Raw genomic sequence first — 24363 nt, forward strand, 5'->3', positions numbered from 1 at the left:
TTAATAGTCCCATTGTGCCCCATTTGGCTCTAATTCAGCACCTCTCCCTCTGACTTTGGCTGATTTTAAAGGCATAAGTTAACAGGAAACTATGTAAAAATATGCTTATAAAAGTGCTTCAGTACTGATAGAGATGCGTGTTTTTTTTTGTTTTAAAAAATGCTGATTGTGCCTTTAAATATTTGCATTCTTACTGCTCATGCTTGCCTACGTGAAATCAGCTTGGTCTTTGCGCTCGTTCTGTGAATTAGTAGTACTGGTAACTGTTTCATTCTCTGAGCTGCAGAGTCATTCACTCCCAAACTGAACCAATCACCGCTCTGCTTCACTGAGACCCTCTCTCTGCTTCCTGCTTCTGATTGGATGGTAACAGACTCGCCCCTCCCCTCTTGTGTTCAGAAGTCACTATTCACAGACAATTCCATGTTTTCATTCATATCTTTATACATTTCATTCATACATTCAGAGTGTCACACTAATGTGTACATATAAGCACAAATAAGAGACCCACTGGTCTCAGTCTCTTCCTGCTTTGTGTCTTCTGTCGGCTCCCCTTCGTCTCTGCTGTATTTATCCCCTTTTCAGCCTCCTCTCCGTTCTTGCTTGTGTTACTCCTAAACCCCTCCCCCATACAGCTTCCCTGCTCTCTTGTCATTGGGTGCTATGTGGGGTGATGATTGTGGTTTCTGTCGGTGATATCCCCCAAGCGTGTACCGGCTTACTCCTCCTGAACTACAGACAGTCATGTTGTGATACTGCATCCATACACCACCTGCAAGATAGACAGATAGATAGATTATTGTCACCAGATGACTGGGAGCTGGTAACTGGATGGATAAGGTGAACCTTTGATGTACATCAAACCAATCTTTCACAGAGTCATCACCTGAAAGTGACCGGATTACAGATTGCTGAGACGCTGACATAACCGAGGATCAACGCAACGCTTTTTCCTGTTGAGGTGAGATGCAGCATCCACATGTTTAAGTAACGACGGCACATTATGAGTGGTGGAGTGATACTTAGCTGTCACACATACTGTAATCTGTAGTGTGCACATTGTAATTATATTGTGTTTTCTATTTATAAGATGTGTCACTCCTGATAGCCTCCTTGCTCCTTGTCATTGAAACTAAAATTAATAAATCTGTGACTCTGTCAGAGTGTGATCACAGCACCACTCCAACTGCAGCAGCATTGCTGCACAATGAATGGCTGCCTACTACGATGAAACAGTACCACACCCCTATTGGTGGAAAGAGCTTCCAGTGGGGGATGTCAATTGGCTCATTGTGCTGTCTCTCGGGCAGAAGGGCGTGTCCCAGGGATTGTCAAATGGCACAAAAACACACCATGCTGGAAGTGGTGTGTAGTGAGTAGGGAGAATGTTTAGGTGTGGTTCATGGATGGAGGGAGGAGATAGACGGGAACATGATACAGCTCTGGTTCTAAAGAAGTTTTAACTGAAATGTATTAAAGCTACTGCTCTAAAATATGAAATAAAATAATAACTACATTTGAAATCCAGTGCATTTTAATTTGAACGGTGATGCATAGTTATACAGTCATGGTTATACTCGGTGACTCTAACAAACACGACATAAAGATGGATACAGACAAATTCAGTGAGGTATGGAAAAAAAACTGAGATAGCAGAAGCCTGAATTTTTTATTCTCTGCTGACTGGACTGACAAATGAAGATTCAGAGAATTAATGGTGGTAGCATTCAGGGAATGCACAGATCTGCACAAACCTGGTCATATGATTCCTGGTCAGCCCTGAGGTATTAGAGAGAGCAGGACATGGAGAGAGAGAGGAGAAACAGTGCTCTTTGTTGTGTAGTGTGCTATAACCCTCTATGCTGCCACAACTGTAATGGATTGTGCTGCTGGTGTAGTTGGAGGCTTTTAGATCTGTATGATGGAAAGGCGGTGGCCCAGTGGATGCATTCCTTATAGCTGAAAGAAAAGGTAAAAAGCCTTCTGTTAAATGTGTTGGTGAGTGTATTTTTACTTAAATACACTTACATTTTGGGAAATTTAGTTTTTAGGATAAATGAAATACTTGAGCAGAGGTACTTTTAGCATATATTATTATTAACATCAAAGGATTTGTATATGTGAGTGATGTGTTTTGGGGGTCAGTGATCAAAATGAGGATTTAAAAAGAGGAAGTGCAGCAGATAATCAGAGTGTGTTTACCTCAAAAACATCCACATCTTCACATCCTGGTGTGCCGGTGAACAAATGCTAGCAATGTATGACTTTAGGTGCTCTTATGTATGAAAGAAGTCAAAATAATGCCAATCACTTATGTAGTTTAATCTTAAAGAGCTTAAAAGTCTGTTACCCTCTTTACTATCTGTTCCTCAGAAGTGGGATATTAGAAAACTGAAGATAAGCTGACTGTGGAGCTGACCGATCAGAGTGGACAACTTCAGGAGGGAGGATCTACTCTTCAGTTCCCAGTGGGCAGAAAAGAGCCCTACTCATCATGTACTCCCCTCAGAGTCTCCACCGCTGGGGCATCACTCATAGTGAGAGTATGGAGCGGTTAGCCTACAGCCAAGGTATGATGGAAATTTCTGTTTGGTCTCTCACATTGAAAAACAGTGGCTTACCCACAAATCACTGCTTTAAAACAGGTGAGGTACAAGAGTTTAATAGGATGTTCAGGGATTTAGAAAACCAGCCACTGACAATGGCAAATAAGTTTGATGATGCTTCATTTTTATGCTGTTGTGTTCACTGAATCTGCTGAATGGCATTTTATTTTTTCAGATTATTTGAAAATAAAATGATTATTAGCTGCAGCTTTTAGTGTCAGCTCTAAACCTAATCAAGTTTTCCATTTAGCTGCGCTCTCTGCCAATATTTGTCTTCTTTCTCTATACTGGTGACTGTGTGGGGGTGTTTATGATTTCCACTGTTCTTTTTTAATATTCTTCTGCATTGCTATTTAAGAATTTTCTACTGTAGGTTTAGTATAGAGGGCATGGGACGCCATGGTAGATGAGTTCAAGGTTGGGGTGGGAAGACATCGGCGATCTGCTCTGACTGCACAAGAGAGGTTGCAGAGCTTATTTTCATGGGGAGTAACTAGGATGGACAAGACTAGAAATGAGTACATCAGAGGAACAGCTCAAGTTGAGCAGTTTGGAGGCAAAGAGAGACAAGGTTGAGATGGTTTGAACATTTGCACAGGAGGGATAGTGGATACATTGCGCAAAGGATGCTGAATGTGGAGCTGCCAGGCAAGAGGAAAAGTGGAAGACCATAGAGAAGACTCATGGATTTTGTGAAGGACATGTATGTTGGTTGTTGGTGTGACACAGGAGGATGCTAGGGTGAGATTGAGGCAGGTGGTCCGTTGTGGCGACCCCTAAAGGTAGCAAGAAAGAAGACAGATTTTATTCGGAAGGAGCCTGTTATTTTTCTGTACACGCTCCACCTGCGGGCAGAGCTGCAGTTCCCGTTTCCAGCAGCAGGGGGCGGCAGAGTAGGCTCTAAAATCATTACGTAGTGCTCCCTTTTGTGTGTCTTGTGAGCCGTGTGTGACACCTCCCCTCGGGCGGGTGCAGTGGCACGGCGGAGACGCCAACTATCGGTTAGGTCTGCTGGCTGTAAACAAATCTTTACGCCACCACGATGTATAGAAAATACACGTTTACTGAGCAGCGGTTCTCTGTGCGGTCGGCACCTGCGCTCACCTTCATCATGTAGCGAGAGCGGCGCCAAATATACGTTTTGGAGCTCGGAGACGTAACGACAGGTTTTGATTCTGGTTAGAGCTGTCATTGCTTTGCCCAGTGCCATCACAGGTATTTTTTAATAGACATATACGCAGCGATTGTCATTATGCTCGCCAGAGGAATTGAGCATCAAAGCTAGCTCGCTGACGGTTAGCGAAACCGTTTGAATCTGGCTGTTTTCGCAGCGGAGAGCACACCTAGCTACAGTCATTTCAGCGCCTGAACATGGCATCGTCAGCAGAGCACGACCTGTCTCTGTCTGAAGCGGACAGCAGCAAGGATAAATCCCAGGTATTTGGGATTTTGAGGCTTCAGGAGGAGAAAGCTGCTGCAGGGGATAAAGCTAACAGCAGCAGCACGGTGAGAGGAGGTGGAGGAGACGGGCGATGGCAGGCTCCTATCTTCGCTTTGGCCAGAAAGGCGTCCGAGACCATTTCAGGAAGCATTCACGTCCTGCCCAAAGTGTCGGAACACAGAACGTCCCTGCCAGGAGACTGGGCCGTCCAAGGTAGAGTTTGATGAGCTTCTCGGGCCGTGAGGGTGTGAAGGACTGCCTGGTTACTGATGACGGGACTGATGACATCCAGTAACTAATTTGGATGTTGGTTACCTTAAAACAGTCGCTAATTAAGTTAATTAATACTTCTAACGGTGTGATTTTTGCACAATAGATCCCCATGCCTTATTGTTATTAGTTGTTCTGGAGCTTTACTGCCTGCAACATCACATGCTGCATTGGTGCAAATGGAAAATGCCCCTCTGCATCCCCCGGGGTTTGTATCATGCTGCAGAGCTGTTAGCTGCATGTGTTGTCACCCTATTGGTGATCTCACAAAATCAGTAACTGTAGAGCTTTACTGCCTCTGCCCAGCAGCCCGAGTGTCTGTCTCTGTCACCACATCACCTCCCACACTCAGAGCTATAAATAATCTGGCTGGTTTCAGATGTACATCACGGACTTGTGTTTGAATTAAGGATGAAACAGGCAGTTAACAGTTATTTCTGATAAATGTTTGCATTGTTAGCACGAATTTTAAACCCCTGCAACTTCCAGCCTTATGCGACGAGTGAGCTTGTTGCTTTTAATTGCTTTGCATCACCTCTGTGTTTTAGTCTGATGAAGATGTATCTGTGGAAAGATTGTCATGATTTATGACAACACTCAAGACAATTTAGCTGTTCAAAGGCACAGTATATGCACATTTCTTATTTGGCTCTACTAGAGTAACTTTGCATGGTTAACAGATCAAAGAGGTTCTTATTTGTCTTCTCCAATCTACTGGTGTTGTCCATCAGGTCATCTGTCTGATAGGAGCTATTTTAAACCACTTACACCTCTTTAACCAAGTGCTTTTTAAACTGAGGGGTGGACATTATTGGTAGGGCACAAAAACAGCTAAGTTGAATCAATGTTCTGTTTGCAGGGATAGTAAACACTTTAAACCTTTTTAAATGTTTGACATGTGTTTTGTTGTTTTCAAATTTGGCTCGTGGCCAGCTTCAGAAACCTGCTGTGGATATTTGCACTCACTGACATCATGCAGAGACAAGTGTTTAAAAAAATATCTGTAATGAAGCATTTGACCGCCTAACTGACCTGTTTTTTTGTTTGTTTGTTTGTTTGTTTTTTGAGAGGGTTTTTATTTCATGTGTAATATGACCAGCGAATAAAGTCGAGTATAATAGGCTTCCTTAACGTTCATAATGGTACATGTGTTAAGCATTTTAGTATCAACAGCTTTACATGACCTGGTTTGATAAGTCTTTCCCTCTAGGGCCAACCTGTCACTGCAATTAAAGGTGCTAGGCAACATATCTGCACGCTTTCACCTGACCCTGCTGTGTCCTGTTCTGCTGTTTGGCTTTACATTAACTGGGTTGTCTAGTTAAAAGCCTTACCTCTCTGGGATGTTGGCTTTTCATGCCTAGGATAATTTCCATAATGGGTGCAGAACTGGGACAAAGATTTGTTAACACATTTCTGATCTGTTCAGGTAGACTATCAGAAAATGTTACAAATATGCAACCTGACGTCAAGGTATTTACTCAGTATAGCAAGCTTGTCTCTGATAATTACCAGCTGTATGACATTAACCCCTTCTGACTCAGTTTTTTAGCCCTCTGACAAAAACATCATCAATCTGTCGAGCTTTTAAAGTGAGACATCTTGAAAATGATCATTAAATGAAGCCCCCCAAATCTCTGAGAAACAGGGGTGCCTCCAAGTGGGGGCCAAATTTGCACCCCACCCCCCTGGCAAAACTGTCCTGTGTTGGTAATAATGTAATAAGGTTGCAGAAAAACTGGTGCCAATCCCTGGACAGATCACAGGGCCAACATAGAGACAGGCAACAGTTTTCAGTTTTACATGATCTAATACTTATTTGTTTTTCCTGAACAAGTTTGCTCTTTAAGCTAACTCTATTCTGGGAGAGTGACTCTTAAGCTTCTTCCTTTTCAATCATTAACTAATGGTTGGGACTTTCAGTCAATTAGTCAATCAATCGGTCAGTTAAAACAGATTATTATAGATTTCAAAATCTTATTTGGTGTACCTATTTTCTGTGCTATCAATATGGCCACCCCTATGAAAACATTCTGGTGGCGCTCCTGCTGAGAGATAGTTGCCTTTTAATTTCTATCTGCATTCTGTGTATACAAAAGAAATAATGTGTTACGTAAAGGTAAATAAATCATTCTTAATAGTTATTTCTTGTTGCTGTGCAGTGTCTGTGCAACCTAGATTAAACTCTGCATGGAGTTCTTAAGAGAATGTAATAGACTCCATATAATTTCTTTCTAAATCTGTATTTCTGTACGAGGAAAATGTAAAGCCATGGATATTTTTTTAAAAGTGTTTGCCGGTTGTTTTCCCGCAGCCCTGCGAGACCCCATGGCCATGGAACGAGCTAACTTACTGAATATGGCCAAGCTGAGTATCAAAGGTCTGATCGAGTCGGCTCTGAGCTTCGGGCGGACCCTGGACTCAGACTACCCCCCTCTCCAGCAGTTCTTTGTGGTCATGGAGCACTGCCTCAAACACGGGCTCAGAGGTAAAGATGTCAGCGTTGTGCTAGTGTAACTGCACGATAGATCATTTGTCATTGTTGTTTACTGAACGTGCAGTGGGAATTACTGTGTTTAAACAGCAACACAAAGAAAAATACATACAGTATAGTAATCTCTAATAATAAAAAAAAAAAAAAGAAGTACCATAGGCCTTAAATGTGAGGTAGTGCAAAACATTATATACAGTGGTGATAAAATAAAAAAATGCACATGGCATTAATAAATAATATCCACAGTTCTGAAAAAGAAGAGAGTTTGATTCAGAAATTTATAGGTTTTATAGAGAACTGCAGGAGCGATTTCCCGAGGTGTTCTTTATGGCAGTGGGATTTAATAAATCTGAGTGATAATAAGCTCTGGTGCCTCTGTAGTATATGAGCAGGTGTGATGTCTTGTCCATGATGGAGAGCAGTTGTTCAGTGGTCTTACGTCTCTCAGTGACTCATAAATCTCCATATTCTGGCCAGTTTTTGTTCCAACTTTGTGATTTAGTTTGTTGCTCCTGCTGGCGTTAATTTTATGTGTAAGCTGGGAATCTGTGATGTCTGATTTTTCCTGCTTTCTCCTTTTCCCAGTGAAGAAGTCCTTTCTGGGTTTTAATAAGTCCCTGTGGGGTCCTCTGGAGTTGGTGGAGAAACTGTGTCCCGAAGCGGCAGAGATCTCAGCGTCCGTACGAGACCTGCCAGGACTTAAGTAAGAAGTACATGTATTTACACACACGTTTGCTCTCATATGGCTTGACCTCTCGTCCACCGTACAATCATAATCAGAAGTAAAGCTTGATTTATAGTACTACATACACCTCTCCAGAAAAAGTGCTATACATCTCATGACGCAGCCGCGAATTATCTGCTTTTCTGTGTAGACATTTTACTGATTAGAGCACAGATAATGCCTCTGTTAAATCAATGTAATAGGGTTTTAACTACATCTAGCTTGCTGTTAATGCTAATGCAGGAGCTAGTGTTTTTCCAGTGAAGACACAGGTTGTTATCTCATTTTACAGGCTTCATTCTTTTCTATATTTCAGCAAAACAGGGTAGTAGCTCTCTTAGCTCAAATTTCATGATAATAATAATGGATTGGATTTATATAGCGCTTTTCAAGGCACCCAAAGCACTTTACAATGCCATTATTCATTCACTCTCACATTCACACACTGGTCGAGGCAGCTACGGTTGTAGCCACAGCTGCCCTGGGGCAGACTGACAGAGGCGAGGCTGCCATATCGCGCCATCGGCCCCTCTGGCCAACACCAGTGGGCAGTAGGGTAAAGTGTCCTGCCCAAGGACACAACGACCAGGATAGAGAGCCCGGGGATCGAACCGGCGACCTTCCGGTTACAGATGCGCTTCCCAACCCCCTGAGCCACGGTCGCCCCGATCAGCTCCACTTGTGACACAAACACAGAGAGCAGTGCACAGGTGTAAATGCAAACAAGCACTACAGGGATTCAGTGTGAGACTGCAAATCAACGCTGAAATGAGAATGTGACGTGAGCCAGCTCAGGGAAGTACCTGGGTGTTTACTTTCACTTCACCTTTAATCGTTCTGCCGCTTCATTTCTTCCTATTTCCCTATTCTTCTTTCATATCGACACAATTTCTGAACATGTGACACGTGGGACTGTCTTTGGCAGAAACTTCAGAAAATTCTGAAAAATAATGTTAGCGATAGAGGAGGACCAACCTTTATGTAGTTTGGAAGTGATGTGTTTAGCAACAACAAAAAGTGTCGTGTCCTGCGTTCATACTGAAGGTGTGTCCTTCAGTGGATCTAGCGAGGAGGATTACGCTAAACCTCGTTCATGGACAGTTTCCACGCCACGCTTTAAGTTCTCGAGTTTGATCTGGTCCTAAATGAGGAACAGTTGTGTTGTTTCACACAGAGAACAGAGTCTGTTTCCTTTGCTGGGGCTGAGTAAGAGCAACAGACGTGCAAAAAAGCAGGATTTTAGCAACACTGAGTGCCGACGCAAAGGTTTGATACAAGGAAGCTCAAACAGTGTCTGTGCCCACAAAGAAAGCAAAGTTTTGGATGTTCGGATTGAGAGAGAAAACCAATACACTGAAAATAGAAAAAGCTTGTATTCAGTATTTAGAAAATGTTTCGAAATCTCTGTCAAACTTTAAGAGAAAATACTGAATGCTGCACTTTCTTGTTCCCATCTCATAGATGATGAACAGTAACAAGAGTCAGGGTTAAATAGAATCTAACTACTGCAGACTTGAGTAGACAGACCCTCAGAAACACCTTGAAATCCAACCTTATCACTGGTGTTTGTTTCCAGGACTCCATTAGGCAGAGCTAGAGCATGGCTGCGCCTGGCTCTCATGCAGAAACGGCTAGCCGACTACCTGCGACTTCTCATCACCAGAAAAGACTTGCTCAGGTACACCAGAGAGAATGTGTATATGTGAATATTATTATATATTTATAATGAAACATTGCCGATTGACTGTTCAGGCCGTTGAGGGTAACAGATGATGTCATGTCTCGCTTCCTCAGTGATTTCTATGAGAATTCGGCTCTTATGTTGGAGGAGGAGGGAGCAGTGATCGTGGGCCTGCTGGTGGGCCTCAACGTCATCGATGCTAACCTGTGTGTGAAAGGCGAGGACCTGGACTCTCAGGTACGCCACTGACGGGGAGAAATATTTTGATATTAGAAAAAGTCTGACATTGCTGTGCAGCCAGTTTTATTTAATTTCCTGCTTACACCATACTAAGCACCAGAGGGTGGTGTTTTGTGTCAGTGGAGCAAAGAATGTTACTCATTTGTCCTGTACTACGTGACCTTTGAGCATAAGCAGTTTATCTTTTGTTGTGTGGTTTCAGGAAGTGTGATTGCCAGTTTAAGTTATTTTATCTCTGCATCTCTGACTCCCTTTGTAAAAACAATCTGTGTTCTCTCTTAATATTTATTTTCAGCATTAATCAATTGGAAACTGCCTTTTTTAAATTCTCCTTCTTCCTTCTTTTAATCATGATTTTGATTAACGGCGCAATAAACAAAATTCAGAGCCACTGGAGTTCATGTTGGAGCCTCAGAGGCCTCAATATAAAGATATAGACACAACACCCAAAGCCCTGCATGTTTCATTAGGTAGCAGAAATCTTGTGTTGACTAGAGGTGACGAAAACCAATCCTGCCTCAACCGTTAGCCCAGGACAGCAGATTACACAAACCTGAATACATCTACAGCTGCATCTAGTGTGTCTAAAAGTGTCTGTAAGACTCTCATTTGCTCTGTGTTTCACCGTAGAAGCCAAGCACCAGTAGAGAGCTTGACTGGGCAGAAATGAAATGAGAGCGTGTGAATTAGAAGACAAGCAGTACTATGTTTCAATTTTTGAGGTCATTTAACAGATAACATCCTCTCCTTTGACAGGATGAAACCAAAGGATGGTGACTTGGTTTACTTTAACTTTCCTTTAAGTTCTTATCAGCTCTTCTCCAACTCACCATTTTAATAGTGCTATAGCGAGCCGGTGGCTTTTATGCATGCATGCGGTTAATTGATACATTTTTGTAGTTACAAATTGCATATATTGTTTTGTGACTTTTAAATAAGTCAACATATCCTTGTAGGCATCTAATTTCTGTAAATGGTCTGGATTTCTTCAGATTCCTTCAAATTGATGTTTGTGCAGTCGTTGTGAAAAGCAACATGCCTGCCTTTGAGTGATACTAGCGCCTTCGTTTTATTCATTTAAGGTCGGGGTGATCGACTTCTCCATGTATTTGAAGAATGATATAGATGATTACAGGAGTGAAGAGAGGTACGATTTTTTTTCTTCTTCTTCTCTCTTCTCAGTTTGATGCAGCTGGTTTCTTTCCCCAAATGTGATGCAGCTCTCTATCTCTTGTCTGTTTCTATGACAACAGGAATAGCCAGATAGCATCCATCTTGGATCAGAAGAATTATGTAGAGGAACTGAACCGACAGCTCAAGTAAGACATTTGTTTGTACTGGAAACAGACCTGTGTGCTGGACGACCTGCAGATTGTGCTGTTAATAACTGACAGGAAGTTGCAGGAAGTTTTTGTATTTTTACCACAACACTTCCCAGAATAAAAGTATTCCAGAGTTTGAGATTAAACCCGTCTGGGTGGTTTAGAAATCCAACTTTTGTCTTCTCACAGACTTGATAGTAATGAACGTAGACTAATCTGAGTCTTTCGTTAATGCTAACAATTTTAAACAAACCCTACTTGTGTGGCGGCTGTGATTATATTACAGCTACTGCAGTCCTGGTTTCATATACGAAATATTAAATGTTTGCACATTAATTTAATGAAACTCATATAGAGGTCAGAGGCCCACCATAATGTTTTTTCTTCATGCAGCTCCACAGTTCACGGGCTTCAGGGCAGAGTCGACTCTCTAGAGAAGTCCAACTCTAAACTCATTGAGGAGGTGAGAACCAATAATCACCCACCTGTCACCTGTGTGGAGAAGCATTTGTCTGTTACACATTAAAGTCATAGAGTATATTTGGAGTATAATAGCGTCTGTGAAAGCCCTTACAGCCTATTTGGCACAATGCTTTTCACCAAGTTACACGGTTGCACATGCAGCTCTCTAGTGACACCGCTTGGTTAGAGGTTTGAGGTATGTCTAACCTTTAAGCTGTAATCCTCCGGCCAAATTTGGAGTTTCTTATCAGGGTTTTTCTTTTTCAAATTGGGCTTTTGAAGGGTGACTACTCCTTTAAGTCGTGTACAGTAAAGCCAACAAATCTGTGTTTAAGCTTTGCCTTTTTTGTGACCATTTGCTAAGCAAAATGTCCAATGTGTGTGGGTAGAAGAAACCTAAATTTGCAAAACAAGTGAAGACAGGCTTTTACTTGTGATATCCCTTTATACCATACTAGATTTTAACTCTGGTTTTAAACATGTTTCCTAATACATGTGGATATGTTTGTGTGTGCAGTTAGCCATAGCCAAGAACAACATCATCAAACTGCAGGAAGAAAACCAGCAGCTGAGGAGTGAAAACAGCCTCATTCTGCTGAAGACGCAGCAACATTTAGAGGTACACTGTGTCACAAAATGAACGTTTCTGAATGTTATTTTTTCAACTAAAAGTGAAATGGAAATTAGGTCTTACAATCCATCCATATAAAGTTTCCCTGTTGGTGTTTTTTTTTTTTTTAATTTTTTAATTTAGTTAACTCAAGGTGACGTGTCAGTGGAGAGAGACACGTACAAACAGTCTCGTCAGGGTTTGGATGAGATGTACAACGAGGTGCGAAGACAGCTAAAAGAGGAGTGTCAGCTCAGACAGGTCAGACAGTGGCCGTGCGCGTGTGTGCGTGCGCGCGCGCGCGCGTGTGTGTGTGTGTGTGTGTGTGTGTGTGTGTGTGTGTGTGTGTGCGTGTGTGTGGAATGTGTTCATGACGTCATTATAAACAAACATTACATTTATGCATTTTGCCATTTTCAGGATGTGGAGAATGAGCTGGTGGTCCAGGTGTCGATGAAGCAGGAAATGGAGCTCGCCATGAAACTTCTGGAGAAAGATATTCACGAAAAACAGGTAAGAACAAATATTTTGTTTGCAGAACAGATTCTTAGTTACTGATACTGAAGGAGCGGCATTAATTCATCTTTGTGAGGAGATGCAAACATAATTAAAATTCCAACTGCAATGGATAGAAAATGTCAGCCATCATTACCTGTTCAAAAAAGGTTGATGGGGTATTGTCATCACCCTGCCGGGTGGGTGGGCAACATGGATTCCCAAGTTTGTGAATGGGATGAGTTTTCTGAAAGTCTTGTGAACGTGATAAGGAGGTGACCTAGGATTTTCAAATTGATACCGTAGGTATATGGACTAGGAGGCTGAGGGGAAGCACTGGTGAATGCCAGTATTTTATTTTATTTTTTAACTTTTATTGGTAAAACAAATAACCCAATCTGTGATTAGGATCAATTTATAACCCTCACACTCCTGATTTTAATGTTCAGTCACTGCTAACCAGCTCGTTCCCGGTTCCCTACCAGGTGACTCACTGGTCAGTCTGATGTTATGCAGATTCTTTATATCATTCAGTTGCTTCTCTACAGAGAATCTTGTCCTGCACTCGACCCAAACTTAACTTCACTATCTTGGATTGCAGCCAGTAATAATTATCTGCTTTCTTTGATATGAAGAGTAGAAGAACTTGTTGGTAACAGAGCATTTAGAGCCGTCTGAAGTCTCACAGGGAATGTTTAATATGAGCATCCAGTTTTCTGTAACTGCTATAGTAAGTCAAAAAAACAAAAAACATGCATGTGTGCGTAAAGAAGACAGCCAATACTGGACCAGAACACAGCTAAGTCTCTGATTTCATTAATAGGACACACTGATTGGACTGAGACAGCAGCTGGATGAGGTCAAAGCCATCAATGTAGAAATGTACCAGAAGATGCAGGTACAAACACACACTCATCGTCATATAATGTTTAAGGTCCAGAAATAACAGAGAACTATAGTAATCCTTACTACTTCCCTTTTTTCTTTTTTTTTAAGTCGTCTGACGAGGAAATGAAGAAGAAGAATGATGTGATCAGTCGTCTGGAGGAGAAGACCAATCAGATCACTGCCACCATGAAGCAGCTGGAGCAAAGGTGAGACACACAGCCTCTGGATGCACAGCACACACCGTCAAAGCACTTTGTCCCCTTTGTTTCACGTCCAGGTGTTTCCACCATGTTCTCTGCTGCTCTGTTCAGACTTCTGAACCTTTAAGTTAAGCTGATAATACTTTATGCCTCTTTAGAAAAGTAAGTTTGATATTTCTGAGAATTTTTTTTGATGATGTTGTTATGTTTCGGTGTAAATAACTCTATACAGAAAAGAATTGGGACTATGATTATTAATCAATATGTTCTATAGGGCAGATTGGTTGATGGTAGCCCATAGAAGTAATAAAAGTCACATAAAACATAACAAACGAGTAGAAATGCACCTTTCTCTTCTCCCTAAACATTTAATTGTTTTTGATTTGTGCAGTGGTTACAAAAAAAAGACAAAAACTTTGTTTGATTTTTTTTTTCTTCTTCAGAGGGGAGCAGAGCCACTAGGCAGATGCCTAGCATCAAGACAATAGTTCAATATGTTATTACTAGTTTCCTTGTGGAAACCCTGCAATCCCATATTTATCATATCTGACACACTGCAGTAAATCTCATGCATGTTCAGCTCTGTTGCTATTGGCCCATGTCTTTCAGTCCTTCAGTGTGTACGTGCTCCATGTTTGTGGTTTTATATGCGAGTTCATTGATGCTTTATGACCCCCCCTCCCCTACCCGAGCCCATTGTCTTCCAGTCAACACACTCCACCTCTCCCATCTCCTCTCCCATTGGTTTAAATCTGTTCCATCCTATTTGCGATTGGTTGTGAATGTTTTCTTTTTGCTATCCTAAAGATGTTTGTAGGCCGGTGCTATAGGACACATTAGTGGGAGTTTTGTGGTGTAGCTAAAACGTTTTAATAAAGTAAATCTAATCATATAAAGAATCACTTTATTTACATCTAATGGACAATCGCCCCCTGAGAATCGGACATGTAGTTGTTGTGAGTGTAAAGCTTGGTGTCCAGGCTCAAATCGTCCATGTTGATAGTGCAGTGTTGTGCAGATGTAGCTGGGAAATTCCAGATTTATCTGTCGCAGTCATAATCATCTATATTCTGCATTTCCTTGCCCTCTTTTTCCAACTTCTTTTCATTACTCAAGCTTACTCTGATGAATGTTACAATGCCTTACGTTTACACTTCCTGTTGTGCTTGTGATGTTAAGTCGCAAAAAGTGTTAAGTATAACCCGGGCCACTGATGTATTGACATCCTTTCTTCCTTCCCTCCTTTCTTTCCTCTTTTTTCCCTCCCTTCTGTTTCTCTTTTATAACTTCCATCCATTCATTTTGCTCCCTCGAAACCTCCATGTTTAATGTTTTTTTTTTTTTTTCTTCATTTCCCGATTTTTATCCCTGCTCCTCTGTGCAGTGATAAGGATCTGCTCAGTCAGACCAGAACGCTTGCTATGTCATTTGTCAAGTGTGCCAGCACAGACACAGAGCACCAGTATAAGCTAGTCAAGGACATCTCCTTCTGAGGATATGAGCGCATGACTAAACGGACTTTACTTAGAAGAACATTCCTGTTTTTTTGCACATAATATTCAGATGGTTTTTAGGGCCTGAGAGCTGCCACAGATTCAGGTGAAACTGGGACTGCATGTTTGATTTATTTACTTCATCAGCAAAGTGCTGGGATTCAAAGAGATTATTGCCGTGTCTCGTGATCTTTGGTTAAAATGCATCCAAACAACTTTAAGAGGTTTGTTGGTCAGCAGTGACTGGATACAAAAAATGGATGTAGTTACTGTGAGGTGAGAGCTTTGATTGTTGCCACCTTGGTGTTTTGAAACATGACAAACGAGGGGAGGATCTGAGTAAGAAATGGAGGGATGTTACACGCAAGTTATGTAGGCCCACCCTAAAAGACTCCTACTATGGATCATAATGTACAAACTGAACATCGTGCTGCATTTAGGACGACTTTAAACTAAAGACTGAGAGGTTTGTTCACCCCTCTGACTCGTTTTTGCAACTCTGTCAGAGTATTTGACTCCATTAGCTGTAATTTTCTTAATTTCTTATCCATGTTTCTGTAGGCATTTATGGGCTCAATGCCACCCTCTCTCAGAGGTAGCTGTGCTGAAAGTAGGGATGCTCCTAGTGGTTAACTTACTAGTTGTTAAATGAGAGGAAAAATTAGACTAGTTGACTACTCTAAAAGACAGAAAACATCCAAAAATTTACCACGTGTATGTATGATAAACTTAAACTTTATCATACATTAGAATTTTTGTATTTTAGCTATATGAAACCATTAATCACATTAATTGTGTTAATGGTAGATAGACTGCTTCTTATACAGTGCTTTTCTAATCTACCTGAGCACTAAAAGCGCTTTACAAGCATCATTCACATCCATTCATTTAAGCACTTATTTCTATGGTTAAACGCTTTCTATCATATCTATTCATACGCCGATGAATACCGATGCATTGAAGAGCAACTTCGGGTTATTATCTTGTCCAACGATATTTGGCTTACAGACTGAACCTGCCATACCTCCTGAGCTACAGACACCCCTAATCAAATCATGTTTTAAATGCCGCCGTGTATAACATTGCAAACATGTACAGTCTGCAGACTTTGGATAACCGAAGTAGCGGCCTTGGTGTCTTCCACAACCCGGTGCAGAATGTGGTTACACGTCACTTGAGTTGCTTGGTTATATTTCAGTTTATTTTGACAGACGTTCGTCTATGATTGTTATTTTTTAAACAGAGTACTACAGAATACTTTCCCGCCTCGCTTTTTTTTTAAAAACTTCTTCTATTAAAAGAGAAAGGAGGAGGTGCCTGCGATTGTTGGCTTGCAGCCCCAGGTTGTGGACGGTGGTGTTGTAACCTCTTTGAACTAGTAATGTCCTCGTGTATTAATAAAATACGGATAATATGTTTAATCGGCTAGTATTTCTGATGCCACAACCATTAAATGTCTAATCAACTAGTTCTGCACAGCTGTAGTGTGTAGAGTGTGCTGGGGAGGCTGGTTACTAAACACAGCGCTAAGTACAACTAGTGTTTATTAATATCCTTGTGGCCACCTTATTGAATATATGAGCACTGTAAATTAATGAAAGGTTTGATAAGATTTACAAATGAGTTGCTGTACTTTTGAAGAACTACGACATCTAAAACGTCTGTGTAGTATCATAATGCACTTCCTTGGCTACATGTTGGCTGTGCTGCTCACTGTTCTTTTATAGTGTGTTCGAGCTACCTGTAACTTACATATACAATGCATTTTCTGTTCTTTCGACATTGCATTTGTTATATTTGGCAGTGCTGAAATGTTGCCAGTTTTTTAAGATATGCCTGAGATAATAGACATTAGCGGTAAAAGATGAGCGTTGTTTGAAGCCGCTTGTTATGATGAAGTAAATGAAGCATGGTTACAAAACCAGACAGGTTGCCCCCTGCTGGACATTAGAAAGTATGCGGGTTTGCACTGACTTCAGTTTTCAGATCCAGAAACCAGGTCCATCTTTTATATACAGTTTGTGGTTAGTGCTAAGTGAGGGAAAGTTTACTCTGTCATGACAGTTTAACTGATCCAATATTGAGACAGTTAATACTTTAATAGAAACTGAAAAAACGTTTTCAATTAATCATGCACTACTATTCATGAACATGCGCAGGCGTGCACACTCATACATACAAGTGCTACATATTCTTCCTGTCTCCAGTAGTCAGTTTATGTGCAGTAACACAGATTGTGAGATAGCTGGCTGTTTGGATGTAATCATAGAGGTATTTATCGATCACATTGAGTTAGAGGGGCATGCGCTCGGCTTTTGTGTCACAGCTCCTGAGAGGTTTTACCTGCTAACGCTGAGTCGAGTCTCTTTAACGTTTAGTCAAGATGAAAAATAAAGGTGGAAGGTGCTAGTACTTAATCATTAAAGACCTTCCCGCCACTATAGAAAAACAAAATGCAGATACACCTGTTAGCAAAATAGTTAAAGGCATCCACACTGCCTTGGCTGAGTTGTTTGAGTAACCGTTTCTGTTCTTTGCTGTGTGTTCCTCCACCAGGAAGAGTGTTTTTATTTTCTTCCCAGGCAGCCGAAACTGTTAATGCTCACAAGTAAGCGCTGGAACAGGAAAACCATCACAAATCTAAACAAAATGTTTCTGCTGCTGTCTACATTTCACCATAATCAGGCACTGAGGTCCCCCTGCAGATGTTTAGTCAGAAATTTCTGCTGCTTTTAGTTTGCTGCCGGCTTTCTCTGCATGGAAAACCTTACCCCTGGTTAGTAAGCATTAAATGGAGATTTCAGACACAAAACTTTGCTCCATTTCTCTGACACACGACACTGTAATGGTACAAATTGTAAGGATTGGTGAGATTGTCAGCAGAAAGTAGTTTACATTCATTGTTGGGGCACTATATAGAGCCTAGATCACATGCTCAGAATTTGGACACTCAAGTAATATAGTGGAAAGTAAATATGTGCACTATGTCTTTTAAAAAAATACAGGAATTTGCACACAGCTCATCTCATTGTCAGGTTGAGATTTTTAGATACTACTCTGTGGGACCAGCAGCTTTAGATCAGTCAGTATGTTTTGTCTCTGCTGAACAGACAGCTGATCCAAATGAAAAGACCTGTAGTTACACAGCTGTAAACCTCTGGAGTTCCTGTCAAGGGAACTGCGTTATTGTGTTTGTCTTGGCATATTTATTGACTTTTGTGATATATCAGGAAGTAATTCTACTCTTAACTCCATGTTCCTAATACTTCTAATCTGAAGAAAAAGAAACCGTCAGTACAGCTGTTTAAAATTCACAACTACTGTCTTTTATCACCGTGATCAATAAAGGTAGATGTTTTGAAAATGCCGGGTATGTTTTGAGTTTTTTGTGAAACCTTTAGCATGCCGTGTTTAGAAACATTTTCTTATGTGAACAGTCAACAGTCAGTGTAAGCCAGAGTATGGCGGAGCAAATAAAAGAAGAGGACTACAGTAGCTTTGCATGAGTTGTGATTTAAAATAATCTGTCTGAAACAAGCAATGGTAAAGAGACTCTGTGTGAGAGCAGCTGTCCTTTACTCTCCTTGTCCAATTAGTTTCTCCTAGGTGATTTCCACGCTTTGTTTGATTATGCATCTTTGTTTTGCCGTCTTTACACTTTTTGTGTTCCTTATTGTTCTTTTTAAACACCCACAGGTAAATTCTCAGTCACGCGTCCTTTTGTTGCTCACAGTTTTACTTCCTGGCAGTTCAAACTGCAACACCTTCCTTCATCCCAGCCTCAGCCGTGCCTCCTTTACTTTACTGTCCATCCTCCTGCCCATCTCCCTATGTTGTTTTCTCCCTCTACACCCCAACTTCCTCTTCCCTGCCCTCCCAGTTTTTTCTCTCCATGGTCCTGAGTTTGTTCCTGGTTATAATGGTGCAGATTACAGGAGGCAGAGCGGCACCGCACCTCGGCCGAGGAGGGCACCAGACGCTTCAAGCTGGATTTTGCAAACAAGGCCGACAGCCTCCAGCGGCAGATCGAACACAGAGAAAAGCAACTGTAAGCAAACCGCCTACACTGATTGGTTAAGACACACCCACCCACACATAACGAGCACATCTGCTTTAACTAAATTTTACATAAATAATTGATACATTGATTTTTTTTCCATGTATGTTTGAATCAGTGAATGCTATAATATAATCTATTACTTTGTCACCTTCACCTTCTTATTGATATAAACATGTGGATGTGCTGTACCTGTAGCCAGCAGCTGGAGACGGACCTAAAGATAGAGAGGGAGTGGAGGCAGACGTTACAAAATGACCTGCACAGGGAGAGGGACTCAGTAGCTCAGCTCAGCACAGAGGCGCTGCAGATAAACGGTCTAAAAAAGGTAAGATGGGGGAAAATAAATACTGGACAGGATGCTGTGTTTGTGCTTATGACAGTACACATTTCCGTTTACTTGATATATGTTGATCCTTTTCTTTTCTTGCTTCCCTTTGATTGAATTTTCCAGGAGTTTCATCGTCTCCAGGATGAAAATGTTCAGCTGAAGACCATTTGTGAGGACCAGGAAAAAGCTCTGGAGGAGCTTGGCTCCAAACTCAGCGAGTATGCAAACTTTATTTTGAAAAGCTTTCTTTTTGCCATAACAAAGTTGCTTAGCAGTTTAGAGGGAGGTGAGGCAATGTCTCATAAGTCTTGGCCTTTCCACATTTTTCTCATGCAGCATATTAAAACTTGATTATGAATCAGATATACATTATGTGGTATAGGAACAATTCTAGATGAGCCTTTTTACGAGTAAATCCTAGCATGAGAACTATAAAGACTGTCATACTGACCAACCAGTGGCTGCTAGGAAGTACATGACACAGACACATGTGCCAAAATCAGGTGTTAACAGCATGAGTGAGCTACCAATGTGTAGCAAGTGTAAACAAATTAAATTGGTGCGAGATTCTTCAGCTTTGAATGGCTCCTTAACTGCATAAAAGGTATTGATCGATGTTGTCATGATGAACTGTTGGACAGCTGATTCCTCCCTTTCTCCTTCTGGGTAACACTGAAATGACGTGTTTTATAGAGCTTCCTGATTGGCAGAGCTAACACAAATTTTTGACTTATTAAGTTGAAATCTTTTAGTTCTTTTCTTGAAAATTTTGAGCTTTTGACTCAAACATTTTTTGAGTTATTCCGTCAAATTTTTTGAGATACCCTACTGAACATTTTAAGTTATGGATGGAAACGTTTTTCTTTTTTCAGTGGCAAAAACGAGCATCGTTAGTTTCCAGTTTGCTTTTCACTGCCACACAACAAAGGCATTTAGACATCTGTGACTAAGGCTTAAATCTAAATTATAAGCTGTCATCTGTTTAATGTAAAAAAGAAGAAGACATTTGCTGGGCATCACATGTAGATCACTGGGAAAATTGTGTTTAGTGAGAATAAGTTAATTTTAATGTAGTTTGATACTTTTATTTAAGGTTTTTGGCACCAGACTAAGCAGTTTTAACGATTCAGAAAAACTGTAACAACAGCAATATCATTACAGCTAAAATCTTCTTTATCTCTGAGTGTGCTACAAAATGAAATTCATGCCCTTCGATTGGTAACTTTGTCCATTTTGTCTAAATCAGATCCAAACTGAAGATTGAGGACATCAAAGAAGCCAACAAAGCTCTTCAGGTAATTCAGACAGTTTAATAAAAAAAAAAAAAAAGGATCAGAAGAAGCTGCAAAATCCCAGAATAAGTGTAGTTAGCAAAGCTGACTTTGGTTTGTGTGCTATTTAAGAACACAGGTTTGTTGTTTGTTTCAGGGGGGTCAGGTTTGGTTGAAGGACAAAGAAGCCACTCACTGCAAGCTCTGTGAGAAGGAGTTCTCCATCTCAAGAAGAAAGGTCTGTCTTAAGTTGACTTCAGATAGTTGCATTTGAACCGGGGTCGTATTCAGCACTGAATGATTTTGGATGGTTTGTGATTTTACACCCATTTTATCTAAAAGATCTTCAGGATCAGTCATGGTTTTAACCTCAGAGACCCCAAGAAATACTTAAAAGAATCATTGATCTTAATGGATGTAAAATGAATCCAGAAGCATTTAAGTTGGTTTTACTCTCTGTCTCTTTCTACAGCACCACTGTAGGAACTGTGGGGAGATTTTCTGTAACAGCTGCTCTGACAACGAGCTTCCTCTGCCAGCGTCTCCCAAACCAGTGCGAGTCTGTGACACCTGCCACGCCCTCCTCCTGCAGCGATGCTCCTCCAATCCAACATGAAAGAGTGCTGCGCCGCTGCCGTGACGGCCTCGAAACAGTCACACTCATGAGTACCACCTCTTCAGTGTTGTATAAGATCCATATGCCAACTTATATCTACAGTGTTTGCTGCTAAGGGGTGGAGCACATGCATTTTGTGATCCTTACACTTGATTTGTCATTTGTTTAAAGGAAGGAAAAAAAAGAAAGAAAAGAGCGACATGTGCATCTGTCTAACTTGTCGATGTAGCTGCTTGACTCTGAATGCAGAACATCTGCAGAGAGTCTAAAATATCTTCCCTTGTAGTCAGACAGAGAAGAGTCTGCTGTAATATTAATAGTTATGACTGTCAGCCCCAAGTGTGTGTGTGTGTGTGTATGTATGTGTGTGTATGTATATATATATATATATATATATATATATATATATATATATATATATATATATATATATATATATAAGTCTCAATGAAAATAACAAAGAAACCATATTTAGTTTATGGTGCACAATCCAATGAGCAGGTAACCATTTGTCGTAACTGCTACTCCAAAAAATGGTCACTAAAGTAAAAGCTCAAACTCTAAGACTTCATGTTAAAGTTCAGGGGGTGTGAGTGTTTGGTTATGAAAGCAGAAACGGCTCTGCAGAGGTGGAAGTGAAACTGCACTATGATGAACACTCCTTGTAGCTAAAAGCAGACAGTTCTAAGAACCAAACCTCTAATGCATCTGTTAGTCCTCAAAGTCTCCACAATAACTTTATAGTCAAACAGGTGAGATTTTAAAGTTTGCACATGCAGTATGGTGGCCTTGCTACGGCTGTCGGCTCGGACTCCTTTGCACCTTCTTTTAAGATGGATTTAATAGAACTCAATTAAGAGTTAAAATGCCTCAGACAGCGTTTAAGGAAGAAAAGAATTGTGCCACAAAACAACAACAAAAAAATCACTTTCTGTCACCGTTGTAGCAGCAGGTGGTTGACAGACAAATCACCACAGAACAAAGATGGTCATGGCCTCATAAAATAGGCTAAAGGCCTCTTTTTATCTGAAGTACTGGAGTTATTTATTAAACCTGACTTTGGCATAGAAGTAATGTTATGTCCTGACATGACATGTTGCACTTTGGGACCTTAGACTGTATATAAAAGATGGACTCACTGGTTAGCAAAGCCCTTATGTGAGCTGAGTGTTTCTCGTTTCTCATCTCGATGTTTGGGGGATGTTCATGGTCACTGTGTTGTTTGCTGCATGCACCAATTGTGATGTCACCACTGCCACATTTATACACACTGATTCTACAGGTTGGACTGAACAGGACTTGCTGCAGTCTTTTCCTGAACAATAGATGTCATCACTCAGGAGAAACCTCCACATCAGCGCTGGTATAGGAGTAGAAGTAGTCTCATCTCATTGAGCTTGAGCACAAAAACGGAGGTGCACAACCAGCCGAAACGACACTAATGTGTGGCACACCCCAGCAGTCGTGATGTCACATTATGCGCAGAAGGGAAGGGATTAACCAGGTTTTTAAGTCACAAAGTAGGTCTACCTAAAAGGCATAAACTGCTTTTTTTTTTTTTTTTTTACTGCAATGGGGACAATAATATACAAATAAAAGATCATGTTGTATTTAGTAAAATGTAACACTAGAGATTAAGACCATAATCTCATGAGGAATGTGTTTAACTTCATAGATGAGGGTGCTCAAGGGAAGAAATTCCAATAGATTTGTATAGTCTGACTTCTTTCTGAAAGCTCGCTGCTGGCCATTACAACACGAGACCCAGAAATTATCTCCATCTTTAATATACAGTCTATGTTGCTCAGCTTCAGTCACCGGGATCTCGTATTTCAGATGCTTTGGGTTCTTGGAAGATGCACAAGCAAAGTTAGTTATGAACTCGTCATCCTGTATGCATTTAATGTTGAGACTCCTTTGCATAACCATTGGGAAAATCTTAGGACTACATTTTTATAAATCCAGGAACATTTTTATAAATGGGATTTGTACGCAGTCACACTTCAGGCTAAATCTGCAGACTATTTACTACTCCAGACAGCTTGAGCTCTGCTGACACTAGTTTCCCGTGAGGATATAAAAAGCACTTGAACTTTTTTTTTTTTTTTTTGGTGGTATTTGTGCCATATGTGCCTGTGTAAATGCAGTGATTACCTTCTTTTCACGTTGCCAAAATGAGTCCTATATTTCTACACTGAGGATCTAAAACGAGAGCCCAGAATATTTCAGAGTAGCAACACTAGCCAAGGGGGGAAAAAAACATTAAAGGTACGTTTCACTGTTTTTGTGACACTAATGCAGTGGGTGCTGCTTTAAGGAGCAAGAGGAGGGGTCGATGCAGTCAGCTCTAGTTTGTGAGCTCAGTCGTTCTCAGTGTGGCTGGTTCATTTGTTTTTTGGAAATTAGAGAACATCACGACTAAAGTTAGTGGTTGTAAACGTGAGTGTTACCTACTTACAAAATATGTTTGAACACTTGCCAATCATAGTGGATGAAGTATAGATTTGAGTTTGTTTTATACACATTAATTTGTACTTTTATAAGCCTGAAAATTTTGAACTTTCCCCTGTTTACTTGAAGTTTGTTGCAATCACATGTTAAAGAATCCTTTTTTTTTCTTTTTTTTTTTACTGCTGCTCCATTCGTGAGGGGAAGTTTAACCATTTTAAAATTGTGCATTTGTGTTGCCAAACTAAGAGTTTTGAATGGAAGTTTGAAATATGAGTTCCAGTGCAGATTCTGGTTTTGTGCTTGCAAAGTTTACAAATTGATTTTTTTTTCATTAAAGTACTGGATGTTGTAATTCCAGTGAAGAGACAATAGACCGGGGATGATTTCAATAAGTGATAAAATTGTTTCAGATATCGTCTAAACATGTCATGAAGCTCTATTGGCAGATATTTCCGAGCTGAACCCAGACTAGTCTTGTTTTTTGTCTTAAATGTCCCAGATTAATGTGGGACTTGTACAGTTGATACATATTAATATTGTATATAAATATTGATTACCACTGTTGCCCTTTAGCTTACTTTGCAGTTTAAAATTAACTCTGTTGCCAACAGTCTGTCTTGATTGTTTCGCAGTTTCTGATTAAACACTCACAGAATGGGTTCCTGCTTCCTGTCATTTTTTCCTAGCCGATTCAAGTCCTCAACTTGAATC

At 40.7% G+C, this 24363-nt stretch overlaps 1 protein-coding gene across 3 annotated transcripts; it reads left to right on the forward strand.

Moving 5' to 3' along the window:
• The first annotated feature begins 663 nt into the window (after window positions 1-663).
• Window positions 664-24311, forward strand: rufy2 (RUN and FYVE domain containing 2). Of its 3 annotated transcripts, XM_084931712.1 has the most exons (20): window positions 664-961; window positions 2374-2570; window positions 6632-6805; window positions 7397-7514; window positions 9112-9213; window positions 9330-9453; window positions 10539-10603; window positions 10710-10775; window positions 11172-11241; window positions 11758-11859; window positions 11995-12111; window positions 12271-12363; window positions 13169-13243; window positions 13342-13439; window positions 18855-18974; window positions 19182-19311; window positions 19438-19532; window positions 20561-20609; window positions 20743-20823; window positions 21058-24311. In XM_084931712.1, exons 2-20 carry the CDS (start codon window positions 2495-2497, stop codon window positions 21199-21201), a joined length of 1899 nt encoding a protein of 632 aa, XP_084787838.1. In that variant the 5' UTR covers window positions 664-961; window positions 2374-2494; the 3' UTR covers window positions 21202-24311. The 3 variants fall into 3 exon arrangements, with proteins under 3 accessions (XP_084787838.1, XP_084787821.1, XP_084787830.1); XM_084931695.1 differs by lacking the exons at window positions 664-961; window positions 2374-2570 and adding an exon at window positions 3534-4260; XM_084931704.1 differs by lacking the exons at window positions 664-961; window positions 2374-2570 and adding an exon at window positions 3534-4260 and having other exon boundaries at window positions 11995-12072.
• The last annotated feature ends 52 nt before the right edge of the window (window positions 24312-24363 follow it).

This window comes from Perissodus microlepis, chromosome 1 (genome assembly GCF_051167445.1).
Source record: "Perissodus microlepis isolate ML-2025 ecotype Zambia chromosome 1, ASM5116744v1, whole genome shotgun sequence".
In the NCBI taxonomy this organism is placed as follows: Eukaryota; Metazoa; Chordata; class Actinopteri; order Cichliformes; family Cichlidae; genus Perissodus; species Perissodus microlepis.

What these genes read in the sequence shown, in the direction of transcription:
- rufy2 (XM_084931695.1), top strand. Translation starts at nt 3,978, where the DNA reads ATGGCATCGTCAGCAGAGCACGACCTGTCTCTGTCTGAAGCGGACAGC. An exon ending in CCTCAAACACGGGCTCAGAG is followed by an intron (nt 6,806 to 7,396) that starts GTAAAGATGTCA and finishes TCCTTTTCCCAG; the next exon opens with TGAAGAAGTCCTTTCTGGGT. An exon ending in AAGCCAACAAAGCTCTTCAG is followed by an intron (nt 20,610 to 20,742) that starts GTAATTCAGACA and finishes TGTTTGTTTCAG; the next exon opens with GGGGGTCAGGTTTGGTTGAA.